This window comes from Aedes albopictus, chromosome 1 (assembly GCF_035046485.1).
Source record: "Aedes albopictus strain Foshan chromosome 1, AalbF5, whole genome shotgun sequence".
In the NCBI taxonomy this organism is placed as follows: domain Eukaryota; kingdom Metazoa; phylum Arthropoda; class Insecta; order Diptera; family Culicidae; genus Aedes; species Aedes albopictus.
This window is the reverse complement of record NC_085136.1, coordinates 215,861,582-215,887,049: the sequence shown is the minus strand read 5'-3', so window position 1 is coordinate 215,887,049 and position 25,468 is coordinate 215,861,582. Positions and strand designations below refer to the sequence as shown.

Sequence of the window (25,468 nt, the reverse complement as noted above, 5' to 3'; positions counted from 1 at the left end):
TCCGACCGATTCAAGAAGACGTGTTGTGCATCGAGCAAAGTGGGTCGACCAAGTGGAGGATGATCTGCGGACCCTATGCAGAGTGGACCGAGTGGAATGGAGACGGCTACTATGTACAGCAGAGGCCACCCAGGCCTTAGCCTGATCGTTAAGGTAAGTATGATGACACAGAAGTGAGTCGGTTGCACGATCAATCCCGGTCAATCTATACGCTAGTGACCATTTCTCTTTACAAATTGCTTCCATGGCCACCACGCAGGATGGATGTAGGAGAAGGCCGATTGGGGCAATTATGAACAGGCATTTCGTGACCTAGCTCGGAATCACGAGCCAACGAATTGAATAATCTTCGTCAATAAAACCATTGGAGCTGCCAAGTCATCCTTCCTCGCACAAATAACCGACCAGGTCGTGAACTCAAGAAGATAATAAACTCTCTCAGTGGCAAACGGCAGACAAAACCCCTGGCCCTTTGTTTTCAAAACACGTCAATTTCAGATACCCCCACAGTTTCCAAGGCCCTTGGAGAATACTTCGCCAGTCTGTCAAGCATCAGCACCTACCTACAAGGAATCTTTCAAGCGCTGCACACAACCTGCTATCAACTCAGTAATATGCTATCGTTCCCGAAAATCCAAACAACACGCAGATAAATCAACCGTTCTCTCTCGATGAGCTTCATTCCGCGCTAAGGTAAATGGAAAATCCGCTGGCCGGGACGGCATCGGCTTTCCTTTCCTTAAAAACTTCCCCCTTCGGATTCTTCCTCTCGTAATAGAGTGAGAGCCTTGTCGTTTCCATTCCTAAGATAAATATGAATACGAAAACGATCCCTCCAAATACCGACCTATCACCCTGACCTGCTGCATTTCCAAGGTGATCGAGAGGATGGCAAACCGAAGGCTGGAGCGATTTCTGGAATTCCATGACCTATTGAATCACCGACAGTAGGTCATGGGATCGTGATTCCGCAAGCATCAGGAACTGATGCTTACGTGCAACACGATCTGGCCTGCTGAAGGCTAGGGTATTACCACCCTTCAGACCCTATCAACTGCTCCAGAAGATGGCTGACCTTGTTGCTGACAATAGGGCCTCCATCTGCGCCGGCTTTTACTAGGGACCCCATTCCAACCGGGGCACGGATCCAACCCAGTAGACCGACGATGAACCAAAATATATTTTCAGTGTAAGATGATATGCCCAAATGAGGACGTAACACCGGAAAAAAAACGTAGTGGTCTTAGTAAAACCTTTAGTGATTTACAAACTTCTATTCGACCCCTACACACTACACTGGTATACTAAATTCCAATTTGCAATATCATGTCTGCATCTTCATTAAAGGCTTAGTGGCAAGAGTCAGATGTCTACCAGTCAGTGTGAACGACGACGGCTCATGGTAGGACCTTCGCAACTCCTCCGCCGCGACTCCTCTCTGTATTTCGACCAGCGAACAGAAGCCGACGCGACGTCGACCGACGGTTGTGTGTGGCTGTGATGGAGCGCCGCATATCGTCTTGCAACGAACACGCGAGCAACAATGCCCACAACCTGCTTCTGCTCCGTTGGCGTTGTCTGGCCTGGCATGTAATCCTGCTCTACGCACCATCCAGACCATAAATAAGGATAAACAAGATATAATAGCACTCCAGCCAGCAGCCAGCAGTCGGCGGCATCGGCAGTGGTTGGCCTGTTCTTGCTCCGACTGGTACCAGTCTGTGAGAAGCTAATACGTCACGCTGGAGTTAGGAACCCGTTCAGTCAGGATGAAACCCTGTTGTAGAACTTGTGGATGACCGCTTTGCCTGCTGGAGGAGGGGTGTTCATAGGCAACTTGCCAGCTAAGAATTTAGATCCTGAGGCTGGTTTGATCCAAGTTAGAAGGTTGGATTGGTATATGACTGCGGGAGAAGTTACCAGTTTCCCGCTATATTTAATTATTCCTCACCATGTTTAATAAAACTGTTTCCTTTCTTTTCCTATGCTTGACATTCCAAGAAGAACAGATCATACTTCTCAGCTTAGCTTAGGGTGAAGAAATGGAGACTAGTTCGCGGTTTGCCCGCTAGGCAGCACAATAAAGTGATATTGTGCGAAGTAGGACCATGAAGTAAACTTGTTTAAAGTCCCGTTTATGACTAGGAAACAGTTCAGATAAAAGGTAGAAAGACACGATCCTCACAGAGCTGTCTGAAACAATTTTCAGGTATAATTTGATGATAATTGACACAAAGTCTATCCCAAAGGTGGAGCATCAGAATAAAATGAAAACAAAAATAAAACAGCATCTCTTTACATTTTTGCAGAAACACACACTTTAATAAATTCTGTAATATAAAAGGGGAAAATAATTTCATCCTCGATTTTGAGTTTTATTGTACACCCGCTCGATCTCCATCCGGTATATCACTTCAACCAGATCATCAATCATGTTTCGCTGCTCGGCCATCTGCTTGATAAACTTTTTCTCCATCATTACCAATTTTCTGTTCAGTTCCTCAATTTGAATCCTAACTTTTGCTTCAATATGTCCTTCCAGTTGATCGGTTATGATACTCAATTTGCCACCACCGTTTGAAAATCTATTACTGACGTCTCCGACTATTGCACCACTCTTGGCTTCGATTGCGTTCCACCAAGCCTTAAATTTGCTGTTCATAGCAGCGGTGAATTTGCAACTCGATGGAACGGTATCTTCATGTGAATAATCGCAATCTACGTGGTTTGATAGGAACAGGTTGCGATCTTCCGCATACTTCTCGAAACCTTCTTTCCAGTGGCAGTTTAGTGGATTGTTGCCGAGGTCTAAATGCTTGATCGCCCGAAAGTTATTTGTAGAGAGACCAATGACGTATGTCAGTTCATTTGAGCGCAAATATGCAGAGCCGAGGCTTGGCATGAGCCAGCCACAGACATCTAGTTCATACAGCTGATTATTACTGAGCATAAGTTGTTCGAGTTTAGGTAAAGTGATGGATTCATCGACGGTAAGGACATGCTTTATTTGATTGTAATTCAAATCAATGCTTTTCAATTTCTTCATGCCTTTGAAGTTGTCCATGGTAACAAAATCTATCCGATTGTTCGAAAGATTCAAATCCTCCAGCTCCTTGAGTTCGTTGAGGTTTTCCGGAATCCTGGTGAGATAACATTGAGTGATACTTAGCTTGGCTAGCTTGTAATTGCTTCCCAGATCTATGATAACTCCTTCGGTTTTTGTTTTCTCGGCTGTGAGGCTTACGAGTGAATTTTTCATTTGAATTTGTTTCACTGTTCCTTCTCGAAATACTAGATACTTGCATTCTGTTAGTTGATCAAAAATGCTTAAAGAAGCGAAGGGGATTTCCGCTTTCCTAAATTCAAGTGCTTTCACACGAGCGAACTCTGGAAGTTTTGGAAGGTCGATCAAACGAAAGGCATTTAAGATAGCCCCATTAGAAGTTCTTTCAACCAACAATGAACATCTACAAATGCTAGTAACTAGAATGAATCTGAAAAATGTACAATTAACCAATAAATTTAGGTATTGGGTATAAAATTCCACGCCTAAACTCACAGTAGTAACACAGCTGGCTGGAACATGATTCTCGATGGTTAGGCCGATACAGTGCGAATGATTGAATAATTCAATTTGAACTGAACGCCACTGACACAGCACGAGCATGCGTAATCATCATTATTCTCACAAGTGTGATAAGGAGACGGAATATTCATAATATTCTTCTGACTTTAATTCACCATTCCATAACAGTAATCTCTATACGTTGAACAGTAATAGGCATCGCATAGATGAGAATCCCCGTACATTGAAGGGAGCATCCACAAATGACGTTGCATGTTTGGTCGATTTTCAACACACCTTCGTTCGTAGTAATTGCAGACACTCTTTCTTTCCGCTAAATTTCTACATTATTAATGGACGGTCTCAAAAATGTTTTATACGGAGCTACAAAAGTTGAGTGAGTTCTTTACACCCAACTTCGAGGTAAAGTATGAGCGACAGGCTGGTGTTCGACGTACTCAAGTAAATATGATCAATTAGACCATGGTTTAGTTTTATGGTTTACGCTTAGCATAAAGATGCGGCTTTGGGACCCTTTTGGGGTATAAGATAATGGTATTGAGATGTGTGGGCTAAGATGTAACAAAATTGCACACGGTCTAAAAACTTGGAGCCTCAAACTGAAAATGATAGCTACGGGTGTTAGAAGCAAACTTTCGTATTCCAGCAAATTTCAGAAATGATGTTTATAGGTCGCCCCGGCGAGATTTTTAAAAAATGGCCATGTTTCGTAATAAATATCATACAAATATTTTTTACAGTATGAAAATTGGCAATACCCACCATTTTTATATTTTTTACAGGTTGATATAGATCCAAACTCCTTGGGAAAAATAATTTACGACATGTTTTGCAGGTAACTTTTTGATACTGATTTTTTGAATTTACAAAAAAAAACATGTTTTGATATACTATGCATGGATGGGTAACATAAAAAGTATCTCAACCTAATGCTAATTTAAAACAAAAGTTGGGATTGCCAATTTTTGTACGGTAAAAATATATTGGCCGATTGATATTTTTAATTCCAATTACAATAAATTAATACTATTAAAACCTAAAGGAATTAATAGGTTAAAACCCAAGTAACACACTTGTCACCGAAGAGTCACGGCGGCGCAGGTTTTTGTTGCGCAGAAGTCACTGTGACTTACTTCTAACAAATAAGCACTTACTTGCTAGAAGTAAGTCACAGTGACTTCAGCGCAACAAAAACCTGCGCCGCCGTGACTCTTCGGTGACAAGTGTGTTACTTGGGAACTTAAGCTGTTATACACACGCAACACTAACTATCCATTGCTTACTGATAAAAATGATTACACAACACAGTTCCTCGGGAATTTCTCCTTCAGTTACTCGGGAATTCTTCAAGAGATTCACCTGTACGCCTCTCGGAGAATACCTCTAGGAGTTTCGGAAATTCCTCCAGGAGTTTCATGATAATTCACAAAGGAGTTTATTTTCGGGAATTTCTCTAGGAACTCCTTGGAAATCCCTCCAGAAGTGATCTCGAGAAACTATGAAGAACTGCTCGTGGAATTCTTGGAGGAATTCCCGAGAAACATGTTACTCCTCAGAATATTCCCGAGGAATGCCAAGAGGAATTCCCAAGGAACTCCTGGAGGTTTTCCCGAGAAACTTTTTGATGAATTCCTGAAAGAATCGTCGATGAACTTCTGGAAGTTCCCGAGGAGCTCCTGCAAGAATTCTCGAAGAACTCATGGAAGGAATTTACCGAGGATCTCCTGTAGAAATTCCGGAGGATCTCTTGAAAGAATTCCTGAGGATCCTTGGATGAATTCTAAAGAAACTCCTGGAGGAATTGTTGAGGATCATTTGGAGAAATTTTCGTCGATTTCCTCCATTCAGAGAAACTTCTGGAAGATATTTCGATGATCATCTGAAGGAGTTCTCGAGGATCTCCTGGAGGAATCCTCGTGGAACTCCTGGAAGAATTACCGCGGAGCTCGGGGAGGAATTTCACACTCCTGGAGTAATTCCCGAGCAACTCCTGGAGGAATTTGCGAGAATCTCCTGGAGGAACTCCCAAGGTTCTCCTGCAGGAGTTCCCGAAACTCCTGGAAGAATTCTCGATCCGATTCGATTCCTCCTACAGGAATTCCCGATAAAGTCCTAGAAGAATTCTCGAGAAACTCCTGTAGGAACTCCTGGAAGAATTGCCAAGGAATTTCTGGAGGAATTCCCGATAAACTTCCGGAAAAATCCCGAGGAACTCCGACAGAAATTTCCAAGGAACTTCTGTAAGAATTACCGAGAGCTTCCTGGAGGATCTCCAAGGATCTCCTGGATGAATGCTCGAGAAACTCTTGAAGGATTTTTCGAGGATGTTCTGGAGGAGTTCCCAAGGATCTTCTGGTGGAATTCCTAAAGAGAAATCCCCAATAAGCTCATAGAGAAGTTCCCTAAGATCTCGTGAAGGAATTTCCTAAGAGCTCCTTGAGGAATTCCCGAAGAACTCCTGGAGGAATTCCCGAGGAAGTCCCTGGAGGAATTGCCGAGGAACTCCTGGAGGAACTTGTAAAAGAATTCCTGGGAGAATGCTCGCGAAACTCAACTCCTGGAGAAATTCTCGGGAAACTTATGGAAGAATTCCGGTGCAACTCCTAGAGGATTTTTCGAGGAACTTCTGGCAAAATTCCTGGGGATCTCCCGGAGGAATTCCTGAGGATCTTTAGGAGGAACTGCCAAGGATCTGCATGAGTATTTGCTGAGGATCTTCTGCAGGAATTCGCGAGGAACTCCTGGGGGAATTCTCGAGGACCAGTTGGGGAAATTTCCGAGGATGATCTGGAGGAATTCCCGAGAAACTCCACGATGAATTCCCAGGGATCTTCTGAAGGTATTCATGAGGACTTCAAGGGAGAATTTCCGAGGAATTCGCGAAGGAATTCCTAGAGAAACTGCTGGATTTTTTGTGGAACTCGTGAAAATAAATCCGAGGAACTTGTTTAGGAAAACCCCTTGAAATTGCCATGGAAATTCTGAAGAGAACCATGCATTATTGCTGGATGACCTCACGGTATATTCCTTCATATAGACCTTAGTGAGAACATAGCATAAATTTTGACTTCTAACATTAATTTTATACTAAAGTCACAATATAATGTGTGAAGACATTTGAACATTTCACCTGGCATCCCTGATTATATCGAGCATTCATCCATAATTGGCATCACTGCTGTACGTTGTAATGCAAGTTGTATTCGGTCCCGAGTTTTTCTTGGATTTTTAGTGTCGTCTGCATCTTAAATTTACGGTTCGTTATTGTGTCTATCGAGAACGTCTTGTTTTGCAAATCCGTATGTGTTAATCGTGTGTACTTCACCATTGTGATACAAATTCACTAAATGTGATTGGATTGTTTTCGTTGATTGCTTGCTATCAAAAGCTGAATTGCCACTAGCTGTTATTTCCAACTGACGCGACTCCTACTGGTGGGTAACGCAAACACCCGTCGAAAGTTTCATCATTGCGAAAGCTTTCAACTGCTCGAACAAGTGTACGCATCGGTGGCGATATACACAATCACATCTCAGATCAACATTCTCATTGCCGTCGAGCCGCACACAAGGAGCTGAGTCGTAGTCGGCGTGAGAATCTTTAGACTGATTCAGGAAATCTAGTCTTTGCAACATGTCATCCGCTTGTGATCGATGTGCTAAGACCATCAAACGGACGGATGAAGTAATAACATGTATGGGCTTTTGTGATCATATAGTCCATCTACGATGCGGTAGCATTGATAAAACGCTCAATGATAGCATTTCCGATTTGCCGAATCTGCATTGGATGTGTGATGAATGTACGAAGTTGGTGAAGATTGCGCGCTTCCGAAAGACTGTTTCTTCGCTCGGACACACTATTACTGAGCTTACGAAGTATCAGGAAACAGCCAATGCTGAACTGAAAAGTGTATTGGCTAAGCATAGTGAGCAAATTGCTGAGCTTTCCAACCGAATCAATGTCGCAACTCCTTCTCTTCCTGCTTCCGCCACTTCCGTCAATCGCCGCGCAACAAAGCGGCGCCGTACGGAGAATGATAAACCGACTGTTAAACCATTAATCGGTGGAACTAAATCAAGTGTCGACATCGGCATCGCAACCGTGCAACCGCCAAAGCCGATGTTCTGGATCTATCTCTCTCGTTTGCACCCTAGTGTAAAATCGGAATCTGTGGAAAAGCTTACGATGGATTGCTTGAACTGCGATTCAGCAAAAGCGATTCCATTGATCAAGAAGGGAACAGATGTAAACTCTTTGAATTTCATCTCGTTTAAAGTGGGCGTAGATCCCAAATATCGTGCAATCGCTGTAGACCCGTCATCATGGCCAAAAGGTATTCTTTTCCGAGAATTTGAGGACAATCGTGCCCAAAGTTACTGGATGCCTGAACCTAGTACTCCGTCGATCGCCATCACGTCGGACTCTGCAGAAACTCCTCAACATGTTACAGCTTCCATGGACACAGAAGAATGCTGACACCAGAGCGTACGCACAAGATTATTACCAAAGTGTTTTGACACTGCACTAACCAACTCAACTGATGACGAAGAAGTATCTACTGCTGCCAACAACAACCTTCTGCACCCAGGCCGCACTGCCTACAGCTCTGAGGGAGTCCCCGAGCCACCCGACCAAGTCGCGCTTTCATCATGTTCCTGCCAACGGAGTCGTCCTGGTCCTTCGGTCGTGGTTGGTGACGGGACCTCCCGGCAACTCCTCTCAGGCAAGTATGCACGCATTAGTAATGTCCATCTGCCTGAATCCCTCTCGTGTTGCAGCGCTCACCATCCGAATCGTTTGGACATCGCACAAACCATTTCAATTGACGAAGACGAAGAATCTACTGCCGCCAACAACAACCTTCTACACCCAGGACGCACTGCCTACAGCTCTGAGGGAGTCCCCGAACCACCCGACCAAGTCGCGCTTTCATCATGTTCCTGCCAACGGAGTCGTCCTGGTCCTTCGGTTGTGGTTGGTGACGGGACCTCCCGGCAACTCCTCTCTGGCAAGTATGCAAGCATTAGAAATATCCACCTGCCTGAATCCTCCTCGAGTTTCAGATCCTTTCCGCATAATCCAGACATCGCTGGAAATCATTATGCTTGCAACGGCGATGAATCTGCAACCGTCACTCCTATCGTGACCAATGATGGAGCGGCAACTGTGAGTACTGGAAGCTCCATAATATGGGTGTATTACCAAAACGTGCGTGGATTGATGACCAAAATTGATTCATTTTTCCTGGCTGCTAATGACTGCAATTTCGATGTCATAATCTTGACAGAAACGGGCCTGAAGGAGTGGGTTAATTCTATTCAGTTGTTTGGAACCCAGTATTGCGTGTTTCGGTGCGATCGAAATAGCCTTAACAGCGACAAGTCGAACTTCGGAGGCATTTTAGTTGCAGTTTCCCAGAGATATACCTGTTCCTTAGTTGTGACTAATCGAGGTAGGAACTTAGAACAGGTTTGTGTATCGTGCAGGATTAAGGACAAGGTATTTGGAGTACATTGCTCAAAATTTCTAGAGCACCGTTTTTTAGAACAGTTGAACGGATTTGGATTAAAATGCATCACGCTGTTGACAACCACTGAACAATTGGCGTGATGCATTTTCATCCAAATCCGTTCAACGGTTCTAAAAAACGGTGCTCTAGAAATGTTGAGCTATGTACTCCAAATACCTTGTCCTTAAAGGGCTGAACCTCTCGATTTGTGCGATCTACATACCACCTGATAAGAGCAAATCAGTTGAAATTATGGAAAATCACGTGGCATCTGTTCGTGAACTTTGTGAGAATCTGCATGGTGATGATGCTGTTCTCGTGTGCGGTGATTATAATCAACCTAAATTGAAATGGATACGAAGAGACACCGAAGCTGTTATTGCTGCTGATTCCTCCCAGTGTATGGCTTCTAGTTCAGCATTGATCGACGGCATGGATTTCCTGAATTTGCACCAATTCAACTCGTTTGGCAATCGGCTCGGGCGTACATTGGATCTTGTCTTTGGTTCTGATATCCTCAACGTAGTGGTTGAGAGATCGGTTGCCCCGTTAGTGCCAGTAGATCACCACCATCCACCTTTAGTGCTTTCGTTACAAACTCCGGCTAGAAATGCTTCACAACAAGGTTATGCTGACCCTGGAGTTCGTCTGTTCAATTTCCGTCGCATTGATTTTGCGGCTCTGCGTGCTTTCTTCGAGGGAGTTGACTGGAACACTCTTCTTGCTGATATGGACGTTAATGAAATGACTGAAATATTTTGTAACGAAGTAAGTCAATGGTTAGATTCGAATCTCCAACTGAAAAGGAAACCTGTGTCGCCCGTATGGAGTACTCCGTTATTACGTGACTTGCGGCGCAAAAGAAATGCATGCCAACGTAAACTTCGTCGAGATCGTTGTTTCATAACAAAACGAGACTTCCATAATGCCAGCGAAGCATATCGTAAGGTCAACGCGATGCTTTATCGATCATACGTTCAGCGTGTTCAAATCGGTTTACGCAACAATCCTAAAGATTTTTGGAATTTCGTCAACTCCAAAAGGAAGAATCCAAGTGTACCAACTAACGTTTTCCTCAATGAAACAGCCGCTAATTCCGATTCCACTGCCAGTGAACTGTTTGCAGATTATTTTTCTTCTGTATTTGACGATCGCACCGCTTCCGCTAACGAAGTGCAAGATGCCGCAAGTTCTGTTCCCCTGAATATTGTCGACCTCGACTTATTTCTCGTCACCCCAGAGATGGTTTCCACTGCCATTAGGAAACTGAAGCAATCGTATACTCCAGGACCTGATGGGATTCCTGCCATTGTTTACGTGAAATGTTGTGATGCAATTTCCGAACCTCTTTGTCGTATTTTCAACAAATCGTTCGACCAGCGCGCTTTTCCCGAGATTTGGAAGCATTCAGCCATGTTTCCTGTCTTTAAAAAAGGTGATCGGAACAACGTGGAAAATTATAGAGGAATCACGAGTCTCTCTGCCGGATCAAAAGTTTTTGAGATTATGGTTGGGAAATTTATTCTTAGCCAAACGCATAATTACATCTCATTGGACCAGCATGGTTTTATGCCCGGAAGATCTGTAGTGACAAACCTTCTGGAATTCACCTCCACGTGTCTAAATCAAATGGAAAATAGAGCCCAGGTTGACACTGTTTACACGGACTTAAAAGCTGCTTTCGATAAGATTAGTCACGAGATTCTTCTCCATAAAATTTGGAAATTGGGCGCTTCTGGGAGATTTGTTTCATGGCTACGCTCATACCTCATTGGTAGAACACTCCGCGTCAGAGTTGGCTCCGCAGTATCGTCTCCTTTTTCGAACGGATCAGGTGTTCCCCAAGGAAGTAATTTGGGCCCTCTTTTGTTTTCCCTGTACATCAACGATGCTGCAACGCTGCTTGGACCTGATTGCAAATCATTTTTTGCTGATGACGCAAAAATCTATGTTGTGGTGCGAACCATTGAGGACTGTCGTCGCTTGCAATCGTTAATTGACACATTCTCAGACTGGTGTTGCAAAAATAAACTTATGCTGAGCATTGCTAAATGTTCAGTGATAACATTCCATCGAATACAACAGCCCATAAGGTACAACTACTGCATTGACGGAGTTCAGCTCAACCGTGTGGAACAAGTGCGTGACTTGGGAGTGCAGCTAGACACGAGTATGACATTTGTACCGCATATTACGGCAATTATTACTTAGGCAAATCGTCAGCTTGGTTTTGTTTCGAAGATTGCCCGAGATTTCTCGGACCCGTATTGCCTGAAATCACTGTTCTGTGCACTCGTTCGTCCAATTTTGGAGAACGCATCTGTTATCTGGACGCCATATCAGCTAACATGGATATTAAGGATCGAGCGGGTTCAAAAACGTTTCATCCGCCTTGCATTACGGGGTCTGCCTTGGCGGGATCCCGTAAATCTGCCATCTTACTCTGATCGATGCCGCTTGCTGAATCTCGATACTTTGGAGGACCGACGAAAACTTGCACAAGTAACTACCACTGCCAAAATTATTAACGGTGAGTTAGATGCTCCAGGCTTGTTGGCCAGGATTGGCTTTCGTACATCCCGGCGGACTCGCAACACCGCTGTGATACATCATGCTTTTCATCGCACCTCGTATGGCCTTAACGAACCATTCTCTGCTATGCTAAGGACATTTTCTACGGTGGAAGATGAATTCGAATTCGGGGAACCTGTCCGGCGCTTTTCCAACCGCGTGAAACGTCAGCGTCTACTATGATGTTAAATGTTTTTAGTAAATTGTAATTTGTATTGTTTGGCTTAATTTAGTTTTAATATGTAAACGTTGTTTAGTTTAAGTTTTTACAATCATTTAGACTATAAGTCCGATGGTTTCTTTTATAAATAAATAAATAAATAAATAAATAAATAAATAAATAATAACAGGAGCACTGACTGGCGCTTAAAAAAATTGTAAATAGTGATTTTGTATCTTGCTACAGTATTGAATAGCTGCTGATGGAAAAAGTACTTAATTTTTGATAAAGAACACAACCAAGTTCAACCACTACAAAATAATGTTAATATAAGTAATTCAACTGCTTTTAAAAATTTATGTGTATGGTCTTGTGTAAATTAGACATCTACAATGGAGCAAGAGATCAAAACATCACTTTTGGCTTCAAAATTGTCATTGCATGTCATTAGTACGAGAAATTCTTACGCTTCGACTTCAAAGTGTCTTACAAATCGCTTCCTGCTACTCCCCGCAGGCTCTTCCGAGAGCATAACTTTTTCGGTCTCGAGTGCTCCTTTGATCCTGATGATGCAAATTGTGCTCGACGTTGGGATGCTTGCTGCTTTCCAACCGCTTCACTGATCGCGTTTGCCACCTGAACCAGTGTTGCAATGCCTTCTATCCGACGTTCTTTTTTTCCACGTTCTTTTTCACTTCCAGTTACTTCCGCTTGATGTTGATCCGTTGTTTCCTCAATAATATTTTCCGCTTCCGTTGTTTCGTCAGTGATGTCTTCTTCCGTAAGTTCAATGATTTCTTCCGATACTTCTACCACAGACAAACAGACGTGTCACTTGGAAGAAAATGCGATAAAAATCATCGTCACGCAAACATAATCGCCCAATGCTAATTTTGCTGTGGTACGCAAACCTACTGAGTAGATGGCGGTAGTGAGCAAACGTCAAACAGGAGCAAAAACGATGCGAGCGCCATGAGCGAGCGATTTGCGAACTACGGAATATTTGAATAATCCGTTAAAAAGTGAAACGATGGGAAGTGAGTAGAGTGAGACGTCTGTTTGTCTGTGCTTCTACCGTTTGCTGGGCTGCTGCCACTGGTTTTTGTCTGGAAACAATTTCTGCATACGATCCGGGTCGCAGATTGTGCCGGCGCACACGCTGTGGGCAGGAGTCCTTTCGATGACCCACGGCATGGCAAAGGAAACAGGTGTCCTTTAAACCGTCGTAGAAGACATGTCCCTTACGGCCACCTACCTCAATTGCCGGTGGAATTTCCTTCGTTACCTCCATATATGCACCACGCACCCCAGTGTACATATGTAACAATCCAAGCTCCGGAGCGAACTTTTCTCGGACTAAGCGCTCCACTTTCCCGTACACGCCTAGTTCGAGTCTTTCGTCGCTCACCTCTGGTGGTAAGTCAAACACACGGACATAACGAACGTTGCTGCCCGCGATCGACATTAAATTTTGCACCTCCACTGCCTCCCCGTTAGTGTAGTAAAACTTCCTCGGATCCGCATTCTTAGTAAGCGATTCTGTCATTGCCTCCCGAGATGTGAATTTAATGAACAGAGATCGTTCCTGGGCAGTTCTATACGCGGTTTCGATTTGCAATAAATCGCCGTCCAGCTGCTTTACAAAGCTAGCAAATTCAGCCCATGATGGTCTGGGGCTAGCTGCAGGGAAACGAAACTGTGCCGTGTTCACAATTTCATCCATGGCTTATCCCTTTCGTGACGGAGCGCAAAAAAGTGAAATTTCCATACAAAATGCTCAATTTTAGCTCTCCACAACTCTTAGATTTCCCAACAAAACAACAATTGTTATCCCTTATTTGAAAGAAGCACTCTTAATCTTCCCATTTCAAGCTTTGATTACTTAGATAAGTCGAAAATAACAAAACTACGACAGATAAAACTTTTTCATGTTTTAGGTTTTTTGTCCACTTTTTGTTCAACTTGTTGTGGTAAATCCCACATGCAACATAAACAAAAGTTTGTTTGCACACATACAAGTATAAGTAATAGTTCAATTACTAAAACAGTTTACATCACATAAAACAAAGACTAAACAGATGAAAAAAATATGCAAACCTGTTGCTGCTCAACAGCACAATTGTGCTGGTTCGTCACGAAAGGGTTTTGCCGTATAAGCGAGTACCAACAACAGCCGACCGTTAAACAATAAAGCGCGCGTGATCAATGCCTGAACTGCTAGGGCTATTGTGAAAGGTAAACATTAAACACCACTGGCAAGAGAGCACTTCCCGAGCAGGAGAAAATGGCTGAAGAATACCAAACTCAGATATGGAATACCGAATACCTACAACCTGAATGAGGTATTAAGTAGCCCTGCATAAGAGGTAAAATACCTAAAATAATAACTGGTGTGTATTCTGTGCATAACACGTGAATAATGACATCAGGTATGGCAATACCTGAATAATAATCAGTGGTATGCCCATTAAAAAAGTGATTTTTCCATAATTGAATAATACCTCAAGCAGTCCTTAACACCAAACCAATAACTCGTTGAGGTATTTTATAAATACCTACACAATACCAAAATCAGTTATTTTCAATACCAGGCTAACCGACCAATACCTCATCTTGGTATGATACCTGACTTTGGTATGCTGTAGTTATGTGTCAGTTATCCGTTCCTGCTCGGGTTCTGCATGCGTCTGTGCTTGCCGAAAGCAGAAACCAAACTGTAGTCAAATTGTATGAAAAACATCCATTTTGTTCGGATTTTCTTCGAAGAAATCGACAAACAATGAAAACGTCATTAAAATGAAACTGAGCGCTAAATCATGTTCCAATACATTCGTTTAAGCTAAAACTAGCAGACTTCTATGATTTGGCAATTTTTGCTAGGTTTTTTTTTTTAATCTGGACCACTGTGTGACCCTCGTTAACCACGCTCCGCTCAATGCCTAACCCGACAAATTATTCTGGGAGGAAATCGGATTGCCTGTGCTGCTGGCACTACAGTATGACCCATAAAAAATGCGACATTCCATTTTTTTTTTTGCAGTATTTGATGATTTTTAATGAAATAATCCCAATGAATCAGACACATTCTACGGGCCCACACTGGAGTAACAGGGTCCAATTCATGGCCAAAAAGTTTTAACACGTTTTTATGGTGTATTATGTATGTACTAGCGATAAAATTGTGAATTTAGATATTGAGGAAGCATTTTAGATTATAAATAACCATATTAATCCACTTAAAGGCTAGAAATGATTTCTTACAGCCTCTCCAAGGACAACGTTTATTTTCATCCCAAAAATCGCTTGAAGCGTCGAACATTTTTATTTGACAACAGAGAACTGAAAAATAATTATATTTCCATGAAAAATATTGTTTGGAAACAAGGGCCACCTCGTTTCATAGAAATTCTCCTAGAAGTGTGAGAGAAATTCAATTCTTTTATAAGTGTAGATAACATGTTTATGTCTTCAGCAAAGTTGTAAGGAGTGTCATAATTGGAAAACTTGTTGAACAATTGTTCTATCTTCACAATTTTTGGTAATATGGGCCGTTATTTTTGAACGGCCCCTTAAACTCAGTTTAATTGTGTACCTTTTTCTAGATATTTTGGAAATCACATTTTCATTTTGAGGTAACTTTTATAGTGCCCTGGAAAACACATCAAAACTCAAAAACTAATCATGGCATTTTAACACAACTTTATACATAAAAGTAAGTTCGTGCAGTACTGAGTGAAAAACTCAATGAGTTTAGCTATAAAAAACAATATTTATCTGAAAATATTTTCTTAACGGTGCATCAACATATGATTATATGCTACAAATAGTGAGCTCTTTATTTGAGTTGTTTTTGATTTTTTTTATAACAAATTTTGAACACAACAGTTCTAGCTACGTTAGATTACTACTGCATTGCATACAATTAGGCGTTTATCGGTGTATGGAGATTTCTGCCCAAATTTACTAAATTAATTCCATTTGACACATTTTGTTAAGAGATAGAAGACCAGATTTGTGTTCTACTATTATTATTATTATTATTATTATTATTATTATTACATCAACAGGCATGGTATAGCCCCAGTGATGGGTAAAAATTAATATAAAACGATGCAATACAAAAAAAAATACAAATACTTATCGATAACACAAAAAAAGTCACAAATTAAATAGTCAAGAATTAACACTTAAAACTAAATCCGTCTGTTGTCTAGAGCTAATTGGTCCGTCCAGCGAAGAACAGGGAAAATCTCCGGCGAAGCGCCTCTCGTGTTGAGTGGAAGTCAAATAAGGCTGCGACTGAGTTAAACACTCGTTGCATACCGTTGAGTGCGCCGTATAATGCATAATTGGTACGAAATAGAGGCAGTCGCAGCATAACACTGTTCCGTAGTGCTCTAGGCCGAACATTCAAATTGATTTGCTCCAGAATGGATGAGTAATCGACTCGTCCCTGCAGCACATCTGCGATAAATAGAGCTCTATTGGTGTCCCTTCTGGTGCGAAGTAGTTCAAGGTCTATCAGTTGACATCGGCTTTCGTAGCTTGGCAGCCGAAATGGATCTCTCCAAGGTAATTTGCGAAGCGCAAAACGAAGAAAACGGCGTTGGACAGATTCTATCCTTTCTGCTCCATTATTGTATGCTGGGCTCCAAACTGCGGAACAATACTCCATCGTAGAACGAACTAAAGAGCAATAGAGCGATTTCAAACAGTGGATATCGGAGAAATTCTTTGCAACTCTGAAGATGAATCCTAAAGCCATGGATGCTTTGTTGATAGTGTACGAAACATGTTGCTTGAAATTTAACTGCGAATCGAGGATGACGCCCAGGTCCTTGATGTGACTAACACGTTCAATTTCGGTATCGAGTAGACTGTAGATGAAGACGATCGGTTGTTTTTTCCTTGAAAACGTTATCATGGAACACTTGGCTGGATTAACTACCATCCTGTTTGCAGAACACCAGTTGGCGAAATTATCAAGTTGATGCTGCAGGTACATACAGTCGGCGATTGATTTGATTTGCAGAAAAATTTTCAGATCGTCCGCAAAGGATAACCGCGGGCCTTCGATTACAAAATGGACATCGTTGAAATAGAGCAGAAAAATCAGCGGACCCAAATGACTCCCTTGAGGTATCCCGGATGTAGCTTGAAAGCTATTAGACCTACAGTCTCCAATCACTACCGTCAGATATCGGTCGGTGAGGTAAGAGCCGAACCAACGCAGGAGGTTACCACATACTCCCAACCTGTCGAGCTTCGCAATGGCGATGTCGTGATTCAATTTGTCAAAGGCTGCTGACAAGTCAGTATAGATTGCGTCCGTCTGGTCATGAGCAGTCATACTGTCGGTAATGTACGATGTGAAGCACAGCAAATTGGTGTTGGTAGAGCGGCCGCTAGTAAAGCCGTGTTGGTCGTTGCTAATCAGATGCTTACAGTGTGACAGAAGCGGATCCATAACAACGATCTCAAAGAGCTTTGAAATTGCACATAAAGCAGTTATGCCACGGTAATTGTTCGCGTCACGTTTTCTTCCTTTTTTATGCACAGGAAACATGTTAGCTACTTTCCAACAGGAAGGAAAAACACCAGAGGAAAGAGATAAACGGAACAAGCAATGGAGCGGATCAAGCAGACTGGCAATATGCTTTTTGATGAAGGCTGATGGTACACCGTCAGGTCCGGGATTGTTAGACGATTTAAGTTGCACGGCAGCCCTTGTAATAGCTGTAACATCGATATCGAAAACGTCCAGAGCTTGTCCGTTCTGAGGAACATTGTTGGCTGCACGAGAGATGAGTTCATCGCTGATTTGTTCATCGCTGAACACGCTGGCAAATTTTGTGGCGAATAACTGGCAGATCTCTTGAGGGCAAGACGCGGTTTTGCCATTCAATTCCATCGAGGACGGAAGGCCCGATTCTTTACGCTGCTCGTTCACGTATTTCCAGAATGATTTCGGTTGGCGTTTGCATTTAAGCTCGATGCTGCGTTGATACTGCAAAAAACAGTGACGTTGATACTCGTAGTTTTTTTTTTTTATTCTTAATCACTTAACCTAATTTACAGCTCTTTTGTCCACTTGGGCACTACGTGAGCGATTCCAATTGGACGCTGCACTTACACTTTTGTACAGCGCCTACATGTATTCTATTCTAATTCAACTGTATCGAACTGGTGCCTTGTGCTGCTTCAACTTTTCTACCCTGTCCACGGTAGAATGATGAGCACGATGATGCTGGTGGTTGGCTGCTGTTCCTTTTCCAGTTCAATTGGGGGTCGTCCATTATGAGTTGCGGTTCGCCGATATCCAAATTCCGGGTCCGTTAGAGCTATATGCTCCGAAGAGGGTCAGGTGCCAGCTGCTCTCGGGGGGAAGAGCAACTGACGAAAAACTGCAAGTGCCGGGGCTGGGTTCGAACCCATGACCATCCGCTTATGAAGCGAACGTGTGGACCACTGCGCCACGGGCCCCGACTTATATACTCGTAGTTGATCCTCAAATAAATGCTACGCAGTGAAGGCGTCCGATACTTGGTGAACTTCCTCAAGGCTGCTCTCTTGACAGTTTTCATCTTCTGTAATTCACTGGTTTGCCACGGGGGTCGAGAGTTAGTATTAAGTGTTCTTTTCGGAACGTGCCTGTCAATAACGTATGACAAGACATGTGAGAAAGTCAGCGCAGCACGTTCGATGTCGTTGGAATCAAGAGTGTTGCCCCAATCGATAGTGGCCAGTACATCCGCAATGCTTCGATGATCAGCTTTGGAAAAATCGTGCACGACAGCGGGAAACTTGATGAAGTCACGAGCGAGTTTATTCTCCACGGCGATGACAAGAGGTGGATGATGTGGGACCACTTTGACAAGCTCACAGGGTGCCGTACCTATGAGCGGAAGATGGTCACGGCAGCTTACGAAACAAAGATCCAAACTGCGATTGTTCTCGTTGACTACGTGGTTGATTTGCACTAGAGTGGCAGCGCTGTAATTGTCTAAGAGACGAATTGCGGAAGCACTCAGTGTTGAGCGAGCAGGATCCGGGTAAAGGAAGCCGTTATGGGAAGGTTGCCATGAGATACCTGACAGATTGAAGTCCCCCAGGATGAACAGATCGTCAACAGGAGCAGCAGTCTCCATCACAGTAAAAACGGAGCCACAGTGCGTTTCTATGAGCCCGTTCTCACCAATCCGATCGGGTGGGATGTACAGCGCGCACAAAAACAGAGTCCGATCGCCAAGCTCGATGGATACCCAAACTTGTTCAAGACATTTCCACGAATCGTTTTCAACAACTCTCGCCTTCAAGCCGAGACGAACTGCAACAAGCACACCACCTCCTGTAGATTTCTTACTGTTGTCAGGATTTCGATCACAGCGAAACACTTCATAGTGCGATCCGAACACCTGACTAGACAGCGTTCGAGAGTCGAGCCAGGTCTCGGACAAGACGATAATATCGAAGCAGGAGTCCGAAACAGCTAAGCGGTAGTCGTTAACAAATGAATTCATTCCACCAGCGTTCTGATAGTAGATTAAGATGTGCTTCGATGCGGAAACGTCGCGGTCCCTGTAAAGTGTACGTATATCAGGCAATGACTGGTATGGTGACTTGCAGTTGGAATATACTCGCCGTAGCTGGGATTTTGGAAGACCCTCTCACCACATCCGACGACAGGACCGGAACGACTATGATGAGCGAAGGCAGCAGGAGGCAGGACTGCGTCGGAGGGTTTGAGGGCTTCCACGGGGCTTTCTACAGCGCGTTCCGGGTATCCAGGAATGATAGTTGCAGAAGAATTCGTTTGACTAGCTCCCACGGAGTCCGGCAGGGGGAGTGTGAAGTAATCACGCGACCCTATACGGCAATCGTTGTTAGTATCCACTAGAACACTATGTCGGGACTGAATTGCGAGTATCCGGTCGAAGCCCTCCACTGGTCGTACAAGAACGCATCGGTGAGTGCGTCCTTCGGAATGCGTTCAACATTATTACGTTTGGTACACACTGATAGTCGATTTCGATGGATCCCTACTTCCAACTCGCTCGTCGTTGGATGGGTGGGCTCGATTGAGGTAACGGGAATAAAAGCTTCCTCGAGGCTGGCGAGAGGTCTGCACCCTGTTGTCAAGACTGATGTTGTCCAGCATGTTTTGACTGATGAGAGGAAACTAGAGGCAGCGGAGGGTACAACGGACGAAGATCTCATAATAGCAGGGTACTTGCCTGTTGCCGGAGTCTGGAAGACCCCGTTTCCCAGCTCACACGCAGGACCGGGACGACTGCTGGTCGATGGCTGGAGGGGCTCGACTGCGGTGAGAGGGATAGGGGCTTCCTTGAGGCTGACGGCAAAGCTGCGTCCCGGTGTCCACACTGGCGAACACGTACATGGTCGGGTAGGTGATGTAGAACTGGAAGCAACGAGGAGTACAACGGACGAACTTGATAAAACAGCAGGGTACTTGCCTGTAGTCGGAGTACGGAAGACCCCATCTCCCAGGTCACGCGCAGGACCGGGACGACTGCTGGTCGATGGCTGAAGGGGCTCGACTGCGGTGAGAGGGATAGGGGCTTCCTTGAGGCTAGTGGCAAAGCTGCGTCCCGGTGTCCAAACTGGCGAAGACGTACATGGTCGGGATGGTGATGTAGAACTGGAAGCAACGAGGAGTACAACAGACGAACTTGACAAAATAGCGGGGTACTTGCCTGTAGTCGGAGTACGGAAGACCCCATCACCCAGCTCACACGCAGGACCGGGACGACTGCTGGTCGCTGGCTGGAGGGGCTCGACTGCGGTGAGAGGAATAGGGGCTTCCTTAAGGCTCGTGGCAAGTGTGCGTCCCGGGATGAAGGAGAAATTGAGTTTGCTGTAAGTTACTCCATTTCGACTACCTCCGGTGAAATGTTCAACGGATCGTCGGAAGGGGCCGCAGCAGTAGGGCGCCAAAAATTTTCCGCAGATCTGTTGTCACTGAACTCCCGGTAGACCAAACCTTTTGGCCACGTAGAGGTAGACAATGCCTTGGATTTCAACTCCATGTTTATGCCAATCTTAAACGAAATGAAGGACATTGTGCTTATGTCCCTTCCTTTGGCCACAAGTCGTACAACTTGGACATCCTCAGTTCCAAGGCGTTTCTTGGCTAAAGCGCAAACTTGGCCGACAGAAACATCTCTTGCTATACGCGACAGATACAACCAAAATTTCGGTTGACTCGGTGGTACCGTGGCGATTTCTAATGTTGGGGAGGGTGTACTACCTGTCCCAAGCAACAGAGGTGGCTGCTTATTCTGAGATGGATCAGCAGCCGTGCTAAACAACCTTCTACTTCTGGTGAACCTCGGGCCAACATTAACACGTTTGGAAGATTTCGGTGTGCATGTACTAGAATTGATTAGCTTCGCAAAGTTGGTCCTGATTTCGGCTTTCAATTCATCCATTATTTCAGTTTTCAAATTCTGCATAATGTCGCTATGGGAATTGAGGGCATGCTCTTGGCCCACCTCATAAGCGGCGCGTGTTGTATTCCTAAGACGCATGTCTTTTATAAGGGACGTGCACGAAGGGCAAAACCAGTGCATTTGATTGTATCTCTTCGCCTCCTCAAGCGTATCGGCAGGCACTCCACAACAACGAGGATGAAAAATTGCCTTGCAAAAGCCTTGACACTCAAACTGAGTATCACCGATGTCACCGGCACAGGAACAACACACAAGAGACATATCGCGCAAAGAAATTTCTATTTTCTCAAGTTTCGAATAATGTGCTTTTGATCGCCAATTGAAGTTGTTCAGTTAGATCGCCAATGAGCCACTTTACGTTATCGAGATATAGATGGCGCGTCGCGTAACACACACAGCGCAAATGTACGGATGCCACAAAAGTGAAGCAAAACTATGATCTATCTACCGAGAATAAGTGGCCGTTCATTGAAAAAGTAGTCGAAACGAAGTTGTTATCTCAAAATTAAACATAAATTGTAACTAAAAACTAATCAAAAAGGTGTAAATTTCAAAATGATTTATTTTTTCGTCTGGTACTTTCTGGTACCCGTTCTCTTGCGATTCACAAAAGATATGCCTTATATTTTATTGTAATTTTATCCAGATCGCGGAATGCTGCAGAATCTGAAAACTTTTTGAATGCTGAAAATGGTTCAAAATTGACAAAAACATGATTTTGAAAACTCTTCTGTAAGAGAGCAAAATAAATGAAACCAGGTAAAGTTTTTTGTTTAAATGATACACCCTTATCAGGAGAACTGTGTTACATACTCAGTTATTTTTACAAATTGCTAATATTTCGATAATTGAAGTTCTTCCGATGAGTTATGATGCAAATGAAAAAAAAACCGTAGAAAAAACGTCAAATTTCGGCATTTATTCTTAAAAAAAATGCATCCCAAAGTATTTTATTGATTGCCACAAGATTAAGCATTACTTCATTTATCTTTTAAAAAATATTAGACTGTGGAAAACCCTGAAAAAAAAAATTTCGGCTTATGGCCAGGAATTTGGCCCATTTACGCCTGTGTGGGGCCCCGTATCATCAATACCAAAGTTGAGTTATGGCATATTTGACATTTTTATCACATCCAAAAATGTATTCGACATGATATTAGTATGACAATAAATATAAATTGAACGACGATTAAGATTAACATTAAAATCGTGATTTTAAGTCGTTTAGGCACACTTTTCATCTAAACTGTCGTATTTTAAACACCAACACCCTGATTTTTCAAAAGTCTTCCATCATTTGTAGATAAATGTATGTAGATTTCTTAGCATAAAAAGATTTTTAATCGTGAGACTTTACAACTCTAAAATATGGCTGATCATAGTATGGGTTTTATTGCGTTGTAACGTCACGAAAAATCAACATTTTTAAATTTTATTCAAATACGGAAAACGTTACAAATATGAAATTTTGTATGCTCTTTGTACTCGAAAAGATCTTTCAAATGAGACTAAAAGAAAGTAAATCGGTTCACGGAAGCCTGAGTTTCACCTGGTTGAAGTTTACGTTGTAACGTCACGAAAAAAAGTTCTGTGGAAAAGACCAAATCTTTCTGGCTTGGACGGCTTCTGAATTGGACAAACGTAGTTCTATATTCAAAACAGTTTCGTGCTCGTTGTGTATGAGCTGTTTTTCAAGATATCGTTTATAAATTGCGTACCATTGCCCGTTCATAAACTTTGTAGACTTTTGAAGGACGGGGGAGATGGTGTTTGGCCAAAATCTACGATGTAATTGTACTGTGATATTATTGTTTTTTTAATCGTAATCAAATACCACTCAAACCGAAAATTTTTGTGATATCAGTAGCCAACAGACGAAACACTGATGAAATTACAAAGTTATTAAGTTGGTCAAAGACTTACAGTTGATGGATAGTTGGATTTAAAGTTCCACCAACAGGCGGCGCTAGAGAACTTACAAATTTTAAATTTCATACATCTCAGGATCCCTATTACATAGAAATACGATTTTTTTCGGCAAAGTTGTTTGGTAGGTAAAGGACTTGCAGTTGATTTACCAATAGATGCGAGATATCGCCACTAGAAGACGTTAGTTTCCATTTTGCAAAAGCAGTAAAGGGATTAAAATTTCTTGGAAAGTATTCTACAAGCTGCAACTTTTTTCACTTTGGACACATTGTATTCAAATAGTAATCAAAGATCAATATATAATACTTAACTTTCAAAATTTAATTTGATTTGATTCATTTACACTTCCGTGCAAATGTTTGGGGTCACCCCCAAAAAACATGGAAATGTTTTTCGGTCATATCTAGAACTATGTTTATGAACATTTCATAACCATTTCTGTGTCTTGCCATTCATCTATCATAGAAGGAATATGAGTTGCACCAAAACAAATGACTATTTGAATAAAAATCCGACTCAGACTTCATTTGAAAAGTGACCCCAAACTTTTGCACGATGCAGCATCCTAAGGGGTGACCCCAAACTTTTGCACGTTGACTTGTAAACCTAACTCGAAAATTTAAATTATGTTATGAATTTTTCCGCTAAAATCTAATGAATGGCTCTCAAAGAAATAGGATTCTGATGCAACTTTAATTCCAAAATTTGGTCGACCCAATTTTGAATTAAACGGAAAACAATTTTTCGTAAAGATTTAGGAAAAACATGTAAGTTTAAGTAAACTTTTTATACTAAAAAAATTATAAAATTTGTGAAAAGTACCTACAAATCAAATCTAACTCTTTATCTTTCGATAGAGTCTGAGAACGACTGGATTAAATGAAAGATGACAGAGATATGACCAAAAAACATTTCCATGTTTTTGAGAGGGTGACCCCAAACTTTTGCACGGGAGTGTATTCCTAAGATATAAGAGTTAATAGAACAACAATCAAAAAATATGATTCTGCTTAAAGCGCTTGCGTAGAGCTAACCAATCAAGTCGAAATTTGTAGAAATTACAGATAAGAAGATGAGGAACTATCAGTCAAAATTTGAGAATTTTTGATACATTTTATAAAAAGTTACGGCTTGTTGAATGTGTTTTGGGTAATTAATAAAATTGGCATGCTTTTAAAAATTTGCAACTACCACCACTGTGTGGCAGAAATTAATACCATACGGCTATTAAACTGAAAGTCCTTGATCTACCAAACAATTTTAATGAAGCAACCATCTTTCCAATTAATCACGATCCTGAGATAAGTAAAATCAAAAATGTGTATGCCCTCTAGCGCCTCGTAGTGGAAGGATTTGAAATCATACGGCCCATCAATTGAAAGTTCTTGACCAGCTAAACAATTTTGTCGAAGACACCAACTGTCTAAATAGTTAGGATCTCGAAATATATGGAGAAGGTGTCATTAACCTTCATGAAGGAGTATTCATACTACTGATAGCAATAATTTGGCCCTCCGAGCCATTTATCACAAAACGGGTTTTCATTAGCATAAAGTCCCCCTTGAAGCAGTGCAGATACCGCAATGAAATATTCACAAATTCGGGTAAATTTGGCTGATTATTCTGATTCTAACATGATGTGCATTTTCGTGACGTTACAACGCGAGCAGAACCCTGTTTGAAACTGAAGAGGCGTTGTAACGTCACGAAATGTAAAAGTCGATTATCCAAAAACAAATCCGAAATTTAAATGTTTTATTCCATTGAATTGAAGAACAAACCAATAAATTTCAATGGTGGAAAAAAAAAATCAGAATATCATAAAAATCCGAGCAGATTTTTGAACATGTTGGTAGCGCGTTAGAGAAGGCCGGATTGTAGCGCGTTGTAACGTCACGCTACAAATACGCATTTTAAACACGTTTTTCTAATGAAAACTAAATTTTCAATAGGTCAAATATATCGGAATTTTTGCAAGCAATCCGAATATGAAATAATATTTTAAGGTTTACGCTCGTTTTCATAAGTTATAGTGGAAAATCTGACTACGAATGCGTCAAAACGTTGTAACGTCACGGTAGAATGTGTCATCAAACTTTTTTGGATTAGGATACAATAAGGAGGTCATTGTCATACAGGATCTCTAAAATTTTTGTCAAAATATTCATTGGTTACGTATATGGGATACCTTATAATTGTTAACAATTTCTAAGTAAAATAATTTTCATAGCAAAATGAAC

The 25,468-nt window shown here is 42.3% G+C and overlaps 2 protein-coding genes across 2 annotated transcripts in view; both read right to left on the bottom strand.

Moving 5' to 3' along the window:
• LOC109621537 (proteoglycan Cow) overlaps positions 1-25,468 on the bottom strand; it is a 626,835-nt gene that overhangs the window by 504,588 nt on the left and 96,779 nt on the right. The gene's annotated exons all lie outside the window — the stretch shown is intronic.
• On the bottom strand, positions 1,165-4,597 carry LOC115267143 (lumican-like). The gene is made up of 2 exons (XM_029873982.2): positions 3,560-4,597; positions 1,165-3,494 (listed from the first exon to the last, which is right to left on the bottom strand). The coding sequence occupies exons 1-2, from the start codon at positions 3,583-3,585 to the stop codon at positions 2,357-2,359; spliced, it is 1,164 nt and encodes a 387-aa protein (XP_029729842.2). The 5' UTR covers positions 3,586-4,597; the 3' UTR covers positions 1,165-2,356.

Coding starts and splice junctions, on each gene's coding strand:
- LOC115267143 (XM_029873982.2), bottom strand. CDS start 3,585: ATGTTCCAGCCAGCTGTGTTACTACT. Junction 3,495..3,559: donor CAGCCAGCTGTGTTACTACT/GTGAGTTTAGGC, acceptor TACATTTTTCAG/ATTCATTCTAGTTACTAGCA.